At 42.1% G+C, this 16,519-nt stretch overlaps 1 protein-coding gene across 2 annotated transcripts in view; it reads left to right on the top strand.

Annotated features, from left to right (window-relative positions):
* The window catches only part of UGGT2 (UDP-glucose glycoprotein glucosyltransferase 2), a 264,459-nt gene that overhangs the window by 76,740 nt on the left and 171,200 nt on the right, over positions 1 to 16,519 (top strand). For both annotated transcript variants that reach the window (XM_075532610.1, XM_075532611.1), the window contains 3 exons: positions 1,691 to 1,790; positions 3,880 to 3,940; positions 12,712 to 12,803. In XM_075532610.1, coding sequence (XP_075388725.1) covers positions 1,691 to 1,790; positions 3,880 to 3,940; positions 12,712 to 12,803 — 253 coding nt within the window. The remainder of the gene's footprint in view (positions 1 to 1,690; positions 1,791 to 3,879; positions 3,941 to 12,711; positions 12,804 to 16,519) is intronic.

The following is a 16,519-nucleotide window of genomic DNA, read 5'->3' on the forward strand; positions in this document are numbered from 1 at the left end:
TGAAATGCCAGCAGCCACCTCCCCCTTTGGTTGTTTCTTCCAGGATAGTGTGGCTTCTTCTGTGATTTCTACATGATCTTCCTGTGCCATCCTCCACAGTTCTCACCACGGTCTCTTTCCAGCTGGCAGGCTCTTTTCTTGGATCTTCAAAAAGTTTATAATTCCTGCACATCATGCGAGTCAGATTCGAGGTGCACTTCTCCTGAGAATCCATTGACCTTGTTTTCCCCCCAAGACCTTACTCTCCATTTCATTCCCCCCACCTCTGGACATGAGGAGACTTTGACTTTGCAGCCATTCAGAGCCTATCCAACTCTAACATCTAAGACTCTCATTGTTTAAGTTTAACATTAACTTTGAGAGTTTTACCATCTTCACCTCCTCACTCCCAGTAAGCTTGATCTATGACTTTATTGAGATCACTAATGTTTTTTATTTCGTTGTTTTGGAAACCACGAAATTGTCTGAACCCTCTGTTTTCTTTCAGTCTATCAAATTCTTTTTGGCTTGACCTTTTTTCAAGTTTCATTAATATGACAGCTTTTCCCCCCAAATCCTTCTTTCAGATATCCTCTTTAAAAATCCTATTTACATCTCTTTCTTAGACTTATTTTTGTATTACAGTTTTCTTGAATGTAAGTGTCCTTCACAAGGCTCTCCACGGGAGCTTTGCACAGTTTAGACAATTATAAAAGATGGCGTGCTTTCAAGCTGTGAAGCAGAGCACCCGTGCAATCAGTTTCCTTTTGATTAAGCACCCTAGTGTCTATGTAACACGTACTTGATTGAAGTAGGAAATACAGGTAGGGCACCATTGAAGCAATGAAGAGAGGTTGAATTATGACTGTGCTAGAGGACATAAAGGAAGACTTGAATTTGGAAAATATTTACGCAAGAAATGAATCAAAGATGATGCAAGGTTTTCAAGTTGGATACTAAGTAAACAGAATATGAAGAAGCCAGTGCTGGAAAATTTCATTTAAAGTGATTGTGAGATATCCAGATGATAATGTCTAGTAGTGGTTTGAATTGGAATTGGCTCTGTTGGCAATGAGTTATTTTTAGAAGCTAAAGGACAGGATTATAAAAGTGGAGACATTTATTACTATTATTATTAATCATTTTATTCAGGGGCTCTTAAAAATCTTATAGGAGCAATCGTAACATCAGGATTTTTAAAGGGATGGTGGATTTCTAATAGAATATAGAATGTCAAAATCTGTACAAGGGTGGGGGCCGGAAAGCCTTGGTGGGGTAGTGGTTACATGTTGGACTGCTAAGTACAAGGTCATCAGTTCAAATCCACCAGTGATTCCACAAGGAAGCTTGATCTATCTTATTATGTATGTTTCTTTTGAAAATTAGTCAAAAGTAAATCATATTTAATGATAATTTTTCATCAAATTGTAAAACTTACATAAATGGATTTGATGATTTGCTTTTTCATTTACAACTTTAAAAAATACTAAATAAAAGAGGGTTAATACGTTTAAGCACAAACATGAAAGGTTTTCCAAAAGCTTGTGGAAAATGGAATTAAAAGTATTTTTCCATGAATCATTTGAAGGCTTCTTATCTAGAGAAAAGAAAATTAGGGAAATTAATTAAATTACATGGAAAGGTTTATGAAAGTCCTAACCTTGTGCTAGGTTGCTTAATTATGTTCCTTTTTTTTTTTTAATCTTTCTAGACCTTAGTTTTCAAGCAGCTTCTCAAATAATGTCCACTCCAGTTCATGATGCCTTAAAGTTAATGAAAGACATTGCACAGAACTACCCCATCAAAGCAAGGTAGGTGGAAGTTCTTTGGTGTGATTGTAGCCAGGACTCTATTCCATTAAGAAAATATGAGATGAACTGATTTCATTTAACACATGCTGTCAGTTCTAGATTCATATTCCCACTCCTTGCATGGCTCACTTCCAAAGTCTAGTTCATTGTGTGAACACTTGGATTATGTGAACATAGAGGATGACCACATTACCTCCCCTCATCACCTGTCCTGTGCACATCCCACCTGGACCCTGCTGAGGCCACCTGCAACTACCTCTCTGCTCCCCCACCACCGCAGAGGAGAATTGCCCACTCTTCCAGAGCCAGCGTGGCTCCAGTACTGCCCTCTTTCCCTAGTGCCCTCCCCTCCCCTGCCTTCATTGTATTTTCAGGAAATGATCTCAACTCATTTCCTCAGTTACCCCAAAATGCCTTTGGTGAGTTTGTGGGGGGTAGAAGGCTCCTTGTCCGAATGTAAAAGGGTCTGGATGCTTCCTGGAAGAGCTAAACATTACTTCAGCTCCGTGTTCAGGGATCTCCCAGCTCTTGCTTGTTGACCCAGCTCCCATGTGCCGACTGGGCAATCCAGAGCTCCCGAGGCCGTGATGATCAGGTCTGGCCTTTGCCTTTGACCTTAAATTGCTGTTGCTGCTGCTGATCACCCACTTGTTGACCTCACCCCTACCCAGATAGTTGACCCAACGCTCATCTGTGCCTGCCCAGGAGGGGTCATTCAGGAAGCATAAAAGACTGAAGAGGTGCTGCTTGGCTGACCCGGACCTCCGGTTCTTAAGTGCGTGCTCCTTTAGAGGCCATGGGCTGAGAACAGACCCTGGCGTCCCACTTCCTCATCAGCCCAGAGGGTGGCTGCTATGGCCTTGGTCCCAGCATCCTGTGGGTACACAAGACCCTCCATGCAGTCTCATATTCCCGCGACCCTCACTCCCACCCCACCTGATGGCAGTGAAAGTCAGAGAACCTGTCCGAAACTTTGGCGTTCATTACCGTCAGCTGTTCATGTCTTATGTGTGCAATCGCAGATTTGCTACTATTCGATGTCAGATAAGCGAGGTAGTCAATCAGTAAATAGGCATATGATTTCCATAGAGCCAATGTCTGTCTTTCTTCATTATGTGTATTGGTTACTTACTAGAGCATAGTATTGGTACCTTGCAAAAAAAAAAGGGGGTGGGTTATTTCAGATTAAGAATAACACTTGATTTTACTTTTTCAGTAAATTTTAGTGTAAGCAGTCACGAATTTGAATGGTTAACATATATGTACTAAAACATGATATGTGTTTGCATGTTTGTATTTGTTTAGCGACACCACTGCTGATTAACTGCAGTGTTAAAAATGAAGCCAGATACAAATAAAGTAAAATAATTTTAGTTTTAATGAAATAGAAGATTTCTTTTGAGCTTAACCCAATTTAACTATTGAGTAGTTCTCATGTAAAATATTGATCAGTAAGACAAATTTGCTAAAGTTACTATTATTACCTATTTGCCTATATTGTATGAAAGTGCTTCAGTAAGTTTATAAAAACAGAATTAAGAGATAACAGGGTTTGCGCATGGACTTTTTATAGCTTTCTTGTAGGCTTGAGGATATGGCATATCCATAAAGCTTTTTAGTAGATAATCAGTAATTGTTGATATGAAATATTTGATAAATGGATGAACAAGTTGTATAAAATTTTTAAAATCCTAAAAATTGCCTATTTATATAGACACATATGATGACTTTGGTAATTTCACACACATTTTCTCAATATGGGTGAAACAAGGTAAAATTGTGATTTCAATCAAATAATTTTGGAAAGTTCTCATAATAAATAAGCTCTGACCTTACTTAATATGTACAGTTGGTATGCGTGCGTTTTTGACAGTCACCAATTTTCCTTTATCAATATCCTCGTAAAATGAAAGCCATATACTTCTTATCAAATTCAGCTTTATTAAAATATTTATCTTTTAGTCATGAGGTACTGAGCGTTGAGAGTTTTCCGTTTCTTACCAAAGTGTTACGTTACATTACATTGAGTTATAGATTAGTTTGAAACGCTTAAAGGAAGAACGGATGACATTAGTATTTATTTTCTCAGATCACTGACCAGAACTGCTGTCAAGCAACAAATGAGGGAGGAAATACAGCAAAATCAAAAGGTTTGCTTGAATGAACCTCTTAACAATGTGTTCTCCTAATACCAATGTTTTCCATCCTAGTCCTTCAATTATGATTCACAAAGAAAATACTGATTTGTTATTGATTATTAAAACAGTACATTTGTTTTTATAAACCTATTATGTATAATAATAGGGTTTTATTTTCTCGTGTCTCCTACTTATTTCCTCATTCACACTGTATACCAGATTTTCTGCTCACATAATAATTTTCTTCACAGGGCAAATAGTAAATACATGAGTTCATTATTCTATTTTTCATAAGTTTTTCTTATAAAAGTTTATGAGGATCTAGTTAAGTGTGAACCACTGGGCAATTACTGGAAACCTCGAGCATAGAGGTCACAATTGATCATTAGTTTGAGAACTCTGTCAAAAGATCTCTTAAACTTCCTTAGGTCCCCAAATGATCTGACTTGTAAAGCGCTTCTTAGAATACCATTATTGTCTTGTTAGGTGCTGTACAGTCCACTGATTGCCGCCCTACATGGCTGAATAATCCCTCAGGCTGGAAAGCTTTATGTACACCCACTGCATCGTCTTTCTCTAACCGGTGGTGGCTTCGAACCACCAACCTTTCAGTTAGCAGCGGAGCACATAACCAGTGTGCCTCCAGGGTTCCTTCTCCTATTTCTACCTGGCTTTATTACACATGATAAGTCTGCCATTAGATAATATAACACCAGATTAACACTACCCTAAACGATCGGTGGATTTTCATCACAGAAGAAAGGTGTTGCTGTCCTCTAATGACTGGGTCCGTGATGCTGTCTGATCCTGGCGGCTTTCCTAATGAACTCCCATGATTGTCGGGGGCTACCGGGGGGAAGTCACAGTAGTGGCTGCAAGCATTCTGTCCTTGGTTCAATAATGTCAGGGTGTATGTAGCATGGCCACAGGTACCCTGTAGCATTGCCCAGTGACTGAGCAAACATGTACTGCTGTAAACCTGCTGCTAGCTGTGACGATTCCTGGCTATTAAAGATACAGTGTCTGGGATTTTAAAAGGTTGATGGTAAACAAATAGCTATCTAGCTGGGAAGCAACAAAGCCCACCTGGAACAAGCGCACCAGCCTGTGTGATCATGAGGTGTTCACAGGGAAGGTATTAGGCATTAGAAAACCCAAAACAATCATGTTAATGTGAATGGAGGAGGGGTGGAGACCCAAAGTCCATCTGTAGACAGTTGGACATCCACTCAGAGAAGGGTCACAAGCAAGTGATGAGCCAGCCAGGGTGCAGTATAGCACCAACGAAGTAGGCCACAATCCTCTAGTTCAGTGGTTCTCAACTTTCCTAATGCCCTGACCCATTAATACAGTTCTTCATGTTGTGGTGAGCCCCCCCAGCCATAAAATTATTTTCATTGCTACTTCCTATCTGTAATTTTGCTACTTTTATGAATCGGATGACCCCTGCTGTCTATAGATTTTCCTATCCTGGATTTCATATGCCGCAAAACACACAAACAACAGCAATAACCATGACAAAATAAAACCAAAAAATCTCAATCGAAAAGAAAGCAGAAAATATTAAAAACTGGAATCTGAAATGAATCAAAAAGGAGATCAAGTGACAAGATGTCAAATTTTAACCAGGCTGCATGTGTAGCAATCTACTCTGCAATGCACTCTGATAAGCAAGACCATTTACATGCCCATTCCATAGGAATTCACCAGAGACCTAGTCCACATTAGAGACCCTGTGAATGGATTTCAGGCTTTCAGCGTCATTCATAGCATTCTACAAAATTTGGTGTTCAGAATTTAAGCAAATTCCTCCTCTGGATTTGGATTTCAGTACTTAAAATCAGATCACATAGGCCAGTGTGCTTCTTCCATGAGAACTTAGTTGAAAGCATTATAGAATTTTAATAAGTTTTCTATGTTATGGCCACCAATGTGGTCATCAAATCAATTCCAACTTACAGTAACCCATGAGGAGAGAATAGACTAGAAGTGCCTCTTAAGGTCTCTAAGACTGAAACTTGTACAGGAACAGACAGCCTTGTCTTTCTCGTCTGGAGTGGCTAGTGTGTTTCAACTGACAGCTTTGAGGTTGGCAGCCCGTATTGTGTCATTTTATTAATATCACAGTGTAAAAGTTAAGATTCTGTGATTTCTTCCGCCTCACAGAATTTATATTAAGCTGAACCACAATTAGCATCCTGATCTATACTTCACACCATTTTAGTAAGCATTTATTGAATGTGTGCTTAAGTATCAAGCATCTTGCTAGGTGACTAGAAAATATATGTATTCAAGAAGATTAACAAATATATCTACTCACTTTTCTGATAAAAATCCTTGCTGTCTATAGGGTCAGAGAGACCCAGTAGGACAGAGTATAACTGCTCTTTTGGGTTTTTGAGGGTAGAAATCTTCCCAGGAGCAGAAAGACTCATCTTTCTACCACAGAACAATTGGTGGGTCAGAGCCACGGACATAATAGCAGTTCAGTGCCTAGCCCACTGTGCCGCCAAGGCTTGCAACAATACTTTTTTTTTTTTAACATTTTATTAGAGACTCATACAACTCTTATCACAATCCATACATATACATACATCAATTGTATAAAGCACATCTGTTCATTCTTTGCCCTAATCATTTTCAAAGCTTTTGCTCTCCACTTAAGCCCTTTGCATCAGGTCCTCTTCCCCCCCCCCTCCCCGCTCACGCCTCCCTCATGAACCCTTGATAATTTATAGATTGTTATTTTGTCATATCTTGCCCTATCCGGAGTCTCCCTTCACCCCCTTTCTCTGTTGTCTGTCCCCCAGGGAGGAGGTCACAAGTAGATCCTTTTAATCGGTTCCACCTTTCCAACCCACTGACCCTCTACTCTCCCAGTATTGCACCTCACACCCCTGGTCCTGAAGGTATCATCTACCCTGGATTCCCTGTGCCTCCAGCTCCTATCTGCACCAGTGTACAACCTCTGCTCTATCCAGACTTGCAAGGTAGAATTCAGATCATGGTAGTTGGGGGGGAGGAAGCAGCCAGAATCTGGGGGAAAGCTGTATTCTTCATCGGTGCTACATCGCACCCTGACTGACTCATCTCCTCCCCTAGACCCCTCTGTGAAGGGATCTCCAGTGACTGACAAATGGGCTTTGGGTCTGTACTTTGCACTTCCCCCTTCATTCACTATGGTAAGATTTTTTTTTTCTTTTTCTGATGTTGCCTGATAGCTGATCCCTTTGACACCTCGTGATCGCACAGACTGGTGTGCTTCTTCCATGTGGGCTTTGTTGCTTCTGAGCTAGATGGCCGCTTGTTCACCTTCAGGTCTTTAAGACCCCAGACACTCTCTCTTTTGATAGCCGGGCACCATCAGCTTTCTTCGCCACATTTGCTTATGCACCCGTCTCTCCTCAGCGATCGTATCATGGAGGTGTGCCCCCAATTATATGATTTTTTTGTTCTTTGATGCCTGATAACTGATCCCTTTGGGACCACTCGATCACACAGGCTGGTGTGCTTCTCCATGGGCTTTGTTGCTTCTGAGCTAGATGGCTGCTTGTTTATCTTCAAGCCTTTAAGACCCCAGAACCTATCTCTTTTGATAGCCGGGCACCATCAGCTTTCTTCACCACATTTACTTGTTCACCCACTTTGGCTTCAGCAGTTATGTCAGGAGGGTGAGCATCATTGAATGCCAATTTAATAGAAGACAGCATTCATGCGTTGAGTGAGTGCTTGAGTAGAGGCCCAAGGTCTTTCTACCACCTTAATACTAAACCTATAAATATAGACACATAGATCTATTTCCCCATCCATATGTATATATTTGCATGTACATGTCTTTGTCTGGACCTCTATAAATTCCCTTTGCCTCCTAGCTCTTTCGTCTATTTCCCTTGACTTTCCTCCTGCCCCACTATCATGCTCCGTCCCTACCTGGGTTACAGCTATACCTCTTCTTTCTGTAACCCTACCCTTGATAATTGCCTACCAGGCCTGCCACTCCCCCCTCACCACCAATTTGGATCCCATGTTCCCTGTGTTTGTTAACACCACTTCCTTACCTCCCCCCACCTCCCCCTATCCCAAGTCCCCCCGGAACTGTCGGTCCCGTTGTTTTTCCTCCAGATAGTTCATCCAGCCTGTCTTATTTAGACAGACCTGTGGAGATAATAACATGCACAAAAACAAGACAGAGGAAACCAAAGCAACAGTATACAACCAGACAACAAAACAGCAACAACAAACCACTGACAAAGAACAAAACAAAACACATCAAGAAAGAAAAGCTTGTAGTTAGTTCAAGGATTGTTTGTTGGCCCTTAGGAGTGTTTTCCAGTCCAGTCTGTTGGGGCACCACGACCTGACCCCAAAGTCCACTTTCAGCATTCCCTGGGGACCTTGCCGCTCCATTCCTTGCTGTTCCGCTGCACTCCCCCAGTATTTTGCCTCGGTGTGGTGGGATCAGGTCAGGTGCAATTCCCACACTGTATCTCCGGTGCTGTCCCCTGTAGCGCCATTGGTCACTGAGGGGTATCATTTCTCATAGTGGGGCCAGCCATGTTGTCCTCTCTGTGGACTGGCTGCTCTACTCAGGAACATCATCCTCACGGCCTGGTGGGCCAGGCTGTGTTCCACTCTCTCCTCCTGCCCCTTCAGCTGCTCCCGTGTGCTCTGATCAGATATGTCCATCTCCTGGAGCTGCAGAATCAATGTCGTCCTTTGAATCAAAATCTTCTCAGGGAGGGGCAGGAATCCACTTAATTTTTGGTGCTGGCGCCAGCCTCTCAGACCTCTCCACTGGTTCCCTACTCCACGCAGGAATGTTGTATTCATACCTTGCGGCACTGGGTTGAATGAAGTCTGGTCCCTCTTTCTCTGTGGAGATATAAACAATACCCTCCCCTTGGGTGGGTTAGTGCCCTATACCCCTGCTTCCCTTTTCTTCTTTATATGTTGTTTCAGAAATTAGAAACACTTAAGAACAATTCTTTTTTTGTGTGTGGTGGTGTGGTGTGGGGTGTGTGTGTGCTGAGGGGGCATGGGGTGTGTGTGTGATGGGGGTGTGGGGTGTGTGTGTGGTGGGGGGTGGGGTGTGTGTGTGTGGTGGGGGGTGTGTGGAGGGTGTGTGGGGGTGTGGTGGGTGTGCGGGGGTGGGATGTGTGGTGGGGGGTCAAGAAGTATTCTTTAAGTGATTCTAATTTTCTGAAACAACATAGGAGATGTTCCAAAGTACAGTCAATATACATGTAAATCAAACTAAGTGGGCAGTGGCTATTTGATGTTCCCCAACAAAAAAGTCACCATAAAAATCCTGTTGATCAAGCAAAGATTAGTTACATAAACTTACTGACAGAGTTTGTTAATGTCTTAAACGGAGAACCTTTGGGTATATTTATAGGGGTGAAGGTTTTGATTGATATGCTTTAAGTCTTTCAAGTTAGGCAACTGTTTGAGCTTGATTGAAGTTTGGGAATCAATAGTTTAATTTTGGTGGACCGGGCAAAATGATGGCTTTTTTGAGCTGTTATAAAGTAGCTCTTACTCAAATGAGATAAGTATTTGCTCAGTTGGTGTAAACCTTTTGCTTGAAAAAAAAAATGATTTGCAAGAAATATCTGAACTAGTGGGGTTTTTTGTTTTGTTTTTAAATCATTTTATTGGGGACTTGTACAACTATCACAATCAATACACCCATTGTGTCAGGCACATTTGTACATTTGTTGCCGTCATTATTTTCAAGGCAATTTCTTCTTACTTGAGCCCTTCGTATCAGCTTCTCATTTCCCCCTTCCTCATGAACCCTTGATGATTTATAAATTATTATTTTTTCATGTCTTACACTACCCGATATCTCCCTTCACCCACTTTTCTGTTCCCCATCCCCCTAGAGGGGGGTTATATGTAAATCGTTGTGATCGGTTTCCTCTGTGTGAGTTGTTTTCACCTACGGAAAGTCAGCACACTTGTATCTGTGTTACATATAAGCTACCAGCCATTCTCTGGAGAATGAGGCTCTCCTGTAAAAAAGTTATGTCCTTCAGGAAGTGACTCAGTGGCAGTGAGTTTGGTTTTGGGTTGTTTTATCAGTAAGCATTCACTGTAAGGTTGGTGGTTTTAACCTACCATCCACTCTTCAGAAAAAAGATGAGGCTATCTCCTCCCATAAAGATTTACAGCCTCAAAAATCCAATTGACTCAAAAGCAGTACACTTGATTAGTTTTAGTGTTTTAATTTCTGTTTCTTGATTTCTTAATTTTATATCATATACTCTTGCAACTTTATGTTTCACATTTGAAAGTTCAAACTAATTGGTTATTCTGTCTAATTATTTGCAATTATTTGGAAGCAGAGTGAAAATACAAGGGGGCTTCATGGAAAAATCGAATTAACAGATAATGGAATTTTTTAAAGCCCTCTTTTGTAGAGATAGGAGAATTGGAAGAATACGAGGTAGCTATAGGACCCCCAGAAGAATTTACTTTAGAGGACAGTACTGAAGCTGCAGCTCAGGGAGAGGGACATGTCTGATCAGAGCACATGCGAGCTAGTGACTGGGGAGGAAGAGAGAGTGGAGCACATCCTGGCCCACCAGGCCTCGATAGCCCGGCTCAGAGCAGCCAGTGCACAGCAAGCTGTGTCCTAAAGCCAACAGTGTAGCCAGGAGCTCCCCCAGCTGGGCTGTGGCCTGGAGGCCGTGAGTGGATTGTGAAAGGAAGGAGAGGGAGAAGAGGTGAAATAGAGTGAAAAGAAAAGACAAGAGTAAAAATTAAAAACTAACACACACACACACACACACACAAAAGCAAAGACAAAGCAATAACAGAGTCAAAAAAGGAAAACAACAAAAAAGAAAAACGGAGTCTGCTGAGACTGGCGGGAAATGAAGAGACAGAAGAGGGAAAAAGAAGAACAAGTGAAAAGGAAAGAGGAAAGAGGAAAAGGAAGTTGAGCGCCATGCCGTCCGTGTACAGCACTGCACATGGGGCAGGCTGGAGCTCTGGGGTAGGGACTGGAAGCCAGCAGCGGCATGTGGAAGGAAACAGAAGGAGCGGAGAGAAACAAAAAAGAGAAGAAAAAGAAGGGAAAACACAACTGTGCTCACCAAGACTGACTGTGGTGGTAAAGTGAGTCGCAGGTTGGTGTGCCCTTTTAGTGCAGGGTCCCGCTGGTGCTGGGCAGAATTGCCCTAGTTGGGAGGATCTCCATAGATGCCACAGGGAAGTTTCCCCAGCAGTGTGAGCGCTGTAGAGGGCTGTCACAGCTGCCATGTGTGGTGTGCAGCCCTCCCACAGAGGGCAGGCTGGAGTTCCCCTTGCTCTTTGGGCAGAGTTGCCCTAGGCTGAGGGAAGTGGCCCGGAAGCCACCAGTGGTGGGTAAAAGGAAAGAGGGAGAGAAGAGGAAAAAGAAAGAAAAAGAGAAAAAACAAACTGGGCCCCTTGAGACTGACTGCAATGGGAAAGAGAGAAGGGAGAGAGAATAAAGAGGGAGAAAAGGAATAGTAAGGAGGTAGCTGAGGCCTGATCTCCTGACTGTGAGGCTGGAAGAGTTCCAACCCTGCCTCAAAGTAGCGGGGTAGTGTGCCCGATTGGTGTAGGGTCCCACAGATGCTGGGCGGAACTACCCTCGAAGGCAAGGTCACAGCAGAGGCCAGGCAGCGATTCCAGCAGCCGTGTTGAGCACTGGAGATTACTGGTAGGGCTGCCTTCTGCTGTATGCAGTACTGCAGCAGGGGGTTTCCCGGACAGGCAAGGGAGTCCCAGCCACTGGAGAACAGCAAGGACCTCACCAGCTGTGTGTAGGGTCACTGAGGGCGGATAGTAGCTCCTCCCTCCCCCCCGCCCCCCAGTTGGGCTTGAGGAGTTGCCCTAGCTTGTGCCATGACCACTGATGCCCCAATAGCCAATAGCTCAGAGTTCTTCTTCCTGCTGCCCCCGTCCCCCGCCAGCTAGAATTGAATTAAACTGGAACCCTGGCTATGGACTCTGGGTTTGTGCTCAGTGGGATATTCCGAAACTGAGGCTTGCTCTTGGGGCTCTTTGTTATGTTGAAAAACTCAGGGCTCTGCAGCTAACCTCTGGCATTCCTTAACACTGGCTCCCTTATTATGCTAATGCATGTCAAAGTATTTGTTCTGCCTGCTTGTCTCCGAGTTAAACAATCAGTCTGGGATGTGCAGTTGTTACTGAGAAAATATTTTTTCTCTTTTTGATATTGGGCTCATGGGGTGCCCTGATTTCGGGACTGTCACGCTGACCCCAGGGGAGGAGATCTAACTTAATCATCAGAGAGGTTGTTTTCTTCTTGGGCAACTGGACCTGAATTCACCCCCACCCCCACCCTCTGGGCTATGGCTACCCGCTTAGGCTCGGCCGTGCTGTGGTCTGACAGAGGTACATTTTCTAGTGCTCCCAAACGGTGGCTCCCGTGATGACCCTGGCCCCCACTAGGCTGTGAGTGCAAAGTAGCTAACACCGCTGGGAGTGCTGCTGTGGGGGCCTGTGACCAGCTTTCAGAGGTTCTCCTGCCCACAGGTCAAATCCAGCTTGCTCCCTGTTCTCGTAAATTAGAATTTGATTGGAACATAGGTATGTGCACTTTAAAACTATGTATTGTCTGTGGCTGCTTTCTTGCAACCAAAACAGGATTTAGTAGTTGTTACAGAATCTGTTAGGTGGGCAGAACCTAAAATGCTTATTATCTGACTATAGAAATAATTCATTGACCTTCTGGGTTAGAGTGCTATTTTTATATCAGGTACTTAACTGTTATTCTGCTCTATTTCAAGGTTCTCCAAGATAGATATGATATTCAAGCAGGTGATACTAGTCTATATATAAATGGACTTCGTATTGATATGGATACAAATGATCCTTTTAGGTAAGTATTAAATTATTGGTAGCAAACAAAGTACTGTTTATGTAACAAGTAAACATCTCGAATATTTGTCAAAACAAAAATCACTTTAAAGTTAAAGCAAATGCATGTATTTGATTGCGAAAAACAGGCTTATTTTTGTGTGGTTTCACATACGAGAGCTTGAAGCATTTTAGAATGTCAGGACTACAAGAGATCTTGTAGGTATTTTGTTCAGATGAGAAAACGGAGGCCTTTGAATCCTATATTCTCATTGTTCCAAACTGTTTTGTTTTTAAAGAGTATCTTAGTGATATAGCAGGAAAAGTACTGGAAGGTGGTTTAGCAACCAGAGAGCCCCACTTTCTAGAAAGGGACGGCTTTTCTCAGAAGAAAAAATAGTAAGATTATAAAGTGCTTTTATCGGAATATAAGGTGTGTTATCAAAAGGGAAATTTGAAAGAAATAAGGTTGGATACTATCTAGATCCTTCCATCAAAAATAGCTTCAGAAAAAGTGCTCTGGGCCCAAATTGTGAGGTCCTTTACTTAGTAGTGGGCATTGGCCCATATAATGACATGATTCTAATACATACAGCATTTAGTTATATATTCAGCTGTGAATTGAATATGCCAGAGGACTTCAAAATATCCGTGGCATTAAAAGATAATGTTTTCCATGAACTGTTGGAAGTCTTCTCATACGTCTGTGGAACTGGAATTAACTAGATAATTAGGTTCCATTTTCTCATGAGTTTGGAAATAAAAGTTTGTAGGAAAAATAGAGAAATAGATGGATTCATTTGAAACTTACCTCAAAGTCATCTTGCCTCATATCAGATTAAGCTTTCTTTTATTTAGTGAAATCTTTGAACCTTGCATTGGTTAAAAAAAAAAGAGAGAGAACCTGTGATATGAAGAACAAGTAGTACACAGTAGAAAAGCAGAGGGGTTCTTAGATGCTTACGTAAACTTGGAGGGCAAACATTATATTGGTGCTCAGGAGCCATGAGAAAAGAGTGAAAAGAGGGTGTGGATGGCGTGTGAATGTTCGGAAGTCTGCTGCGGTAGTGCGCAGGGACACTGTCCTGGCAGGAGGAGTGCACTGAATGATCAAGGACTAGAAATGCGCTGGCTCCTCTGCCCAGTGTTGCGTGATTGCTGGGAAATGTGCTCCATTTTGTTCCTAATTGATGGGATCACCTGCTAGAGTTCTAATAACTTCCTCAAGAAGACCGAGATGAGATGGAAGCATATTTGCATCTTCTGGCATTTGAGAACAAAATAGTCCAAGAAGCTTCTCAAAACAAAATCAGTGTGTGTGGGATAAAAAGCAGCATGAAGGAGTCGATGAAGGGAAGAAAATCTTTTAGGAAAAAGAAAGGAAAAAAAGTCATAATATTAAATTTACATCTTGGCGCTAGGTAGACGTCCAATGTAATGAATAATGCAGAATTTGCCATGAGGGATAAGGAAAAGGCAGGGTATCACATCCCCCCACCCACCCTTCTCTCACTGCATTTCCGAGTTTTACTGTCCACAGAGGTCCTAGACTGTGTGTGCTCCACCACCCCTTTCTTCTGCAGATCCTGGAAGTCGTGAGAGTCACTAGAGCAGTGGTTCTCACCTTCCTAAGGCTGCGACCCTTTCACACAGCTCCTCAGGTTGTGGTGACCCCCCCCCCAACCATAACATGATTTTTGTTGCTACTTCATCATTGTCATTTTGCTACTGTTATGAATCTGGCGACCTCTATGAAAGGGTTGTTCAGCCCCCAAAGGGGTCACGACCCACAGGTTGAGACTGCTGCACTAAGGCCTCCATGGCTCGGGTCAACACTCAGTCAATGAAGGCTCTGCTCCAGACTACCTCTCACCTCCCAGGAGCTAAGATAGGAAGAGGCTTTGGAAGTGACAAGAGGAAAAGGCAGGTAAAACTAAGACATCTGAGGAGGCACATGACTGTGTCTTATATCGCATTTACCTTAATTTATGCAGTTTTAGCCTGTGAAATAGTTTCTATTAAGATTCTTGCCACTAAATAGTCACTTCAACTGTAGACCTGGCAGGTCAGAAATTGACTCTGATATGAACTGCAAATTACTTACCTGGAAAACTAACTTGCTCCTGTTTGAATGTTACTACAGTATAAAAAAGAAGTAATAAAATTGGCTTGATATTTTCACTTATACAGTTTTTTTTGTTTCTTACTGAAGTTATCTGTCTCTGAATTCTTTTGAGTTTTTAAAAATGCATTTTTAATATAAGCACCGTCTGATCTTACATTTTAATTTTAATGTGGTGGATATTTGAGTGGCCATTATGCTATAAGAACTAAGTATTGGGGATCCAGTTTAAGTCAGAGAAAAAAATCATTTGTCTTAGTGAAATGTATACACGGATAGGATAATAGTAGTTGTACCTCAATAAGGTTTATAATGACTACTAATTGGAATTAATAATGATTGGATTGCAATAGTTGGAAGCCAGGAAGAAGGATCAGTAGATGCAAAATGTAGCCTGAGCAATAGAAACGATCCATTGGGCAGATGCTCAGCAAAAGTCTTCTTGTAAGTGTTAAAAACCAAAAATGTCACCTGGATGACGAAGGCGGTTCTTGCCCACATCTGGTTCTTTTCAGTCACCTCTATGCATGCACAAGGTGGACAGTAAAAAAAGAAAATATTAATGCATTTGAATGTGGTATTGGGAAATAATACTGAATATACCATGGTCTACTGGAAGAATGAATTAAATCAATCAGAATAAATAAACCAAAATGTACCTTAGACATGAAGACAGTGACTCTGTGACTCACTCTGAATGTATTGTCTGGAAAGATCAATCCATAGAAAAGCATATCCTGGTTTATAGAGTGCCATCTTTTCATGGGAATGCCCACAAGGCACGAGACTGAAATATATCAAAGATCATAAGATGGAACAAAACCGGGCAATGTTTCGTTCTCTTATACTTACGATTCCCATGAGTTGAAGCCAACTGGATGACAAGTGACATCCACGGTGTTTATGGTGTGACAGTGCTTTGCATGTGCAAGCTTCAGAAATTCAAACTACTCCTTAATGCTGGAGCGTTAGGACAGTGAATTTCAGGCTTCTTCAAGCAAGCGATATTTGAGATCAAAGATATTTATGACATAGTTTTGATAGTTATGGCAGAGGATGAATCTGGCTAAGGTGGAAATGTAGGTTTTGGGAGCAGAGCCTAGTTGAGAAAATAACAAGTCTAGTATGGCCTGTCTGGAAATGGAATTGAAGCAAAAGTGCTCCCAGTTGACAATTCGGCAAGGATCAGATTATGGAGCCAAATTAGTGTTTCCGTCATGACTCAAAGCAGGAAGAGCTAGTGGAGTGTCCAAAACAACCGCAAAGGTAGTAATTATTTAAAAGAGAAGCACCAAAATGATTACTTTAAAATCCAGATTTGAGAGATATTCCTGATAAATAAACCTAGCATATATGAAGAACCAGTTTTTAAGTCAAAGATTTAGGAAGCACCAGGAGAAACTGATGCTTATCAAAGACAGCTTTGGGCCCACATTTCAAAACCAAACCACACTCGCTGCCATGGCGTCCGGCTCACTGTGACCCTCTGTGGGTCTCTAACTGTTACTGGAGTAAAAATCTCAGTCTTTCTCCTGCAGAGCTGCTTGTGGTTTCGAACTGTTGACCATGCAGATAGCAGCTTAATGTGAAACCACTACACTCTTGCTTAATCTTAA

The sequence above is a fragment of the Tenrec ecaudatus genome, chromosome 15, assembly GCF_050624435.1.
Source record: "Tenrec ecaudatus isolate mTenEca1 chromosome 15, mTenEca1.hap1, whole genome shotgun sequence".
Lineage (NCBI taxonomy): Eukaryota > Metazoa > Chordata > Mammalia > Afrosoricida > Tenrecidae > Tenrec > Tenrec ecaudatus.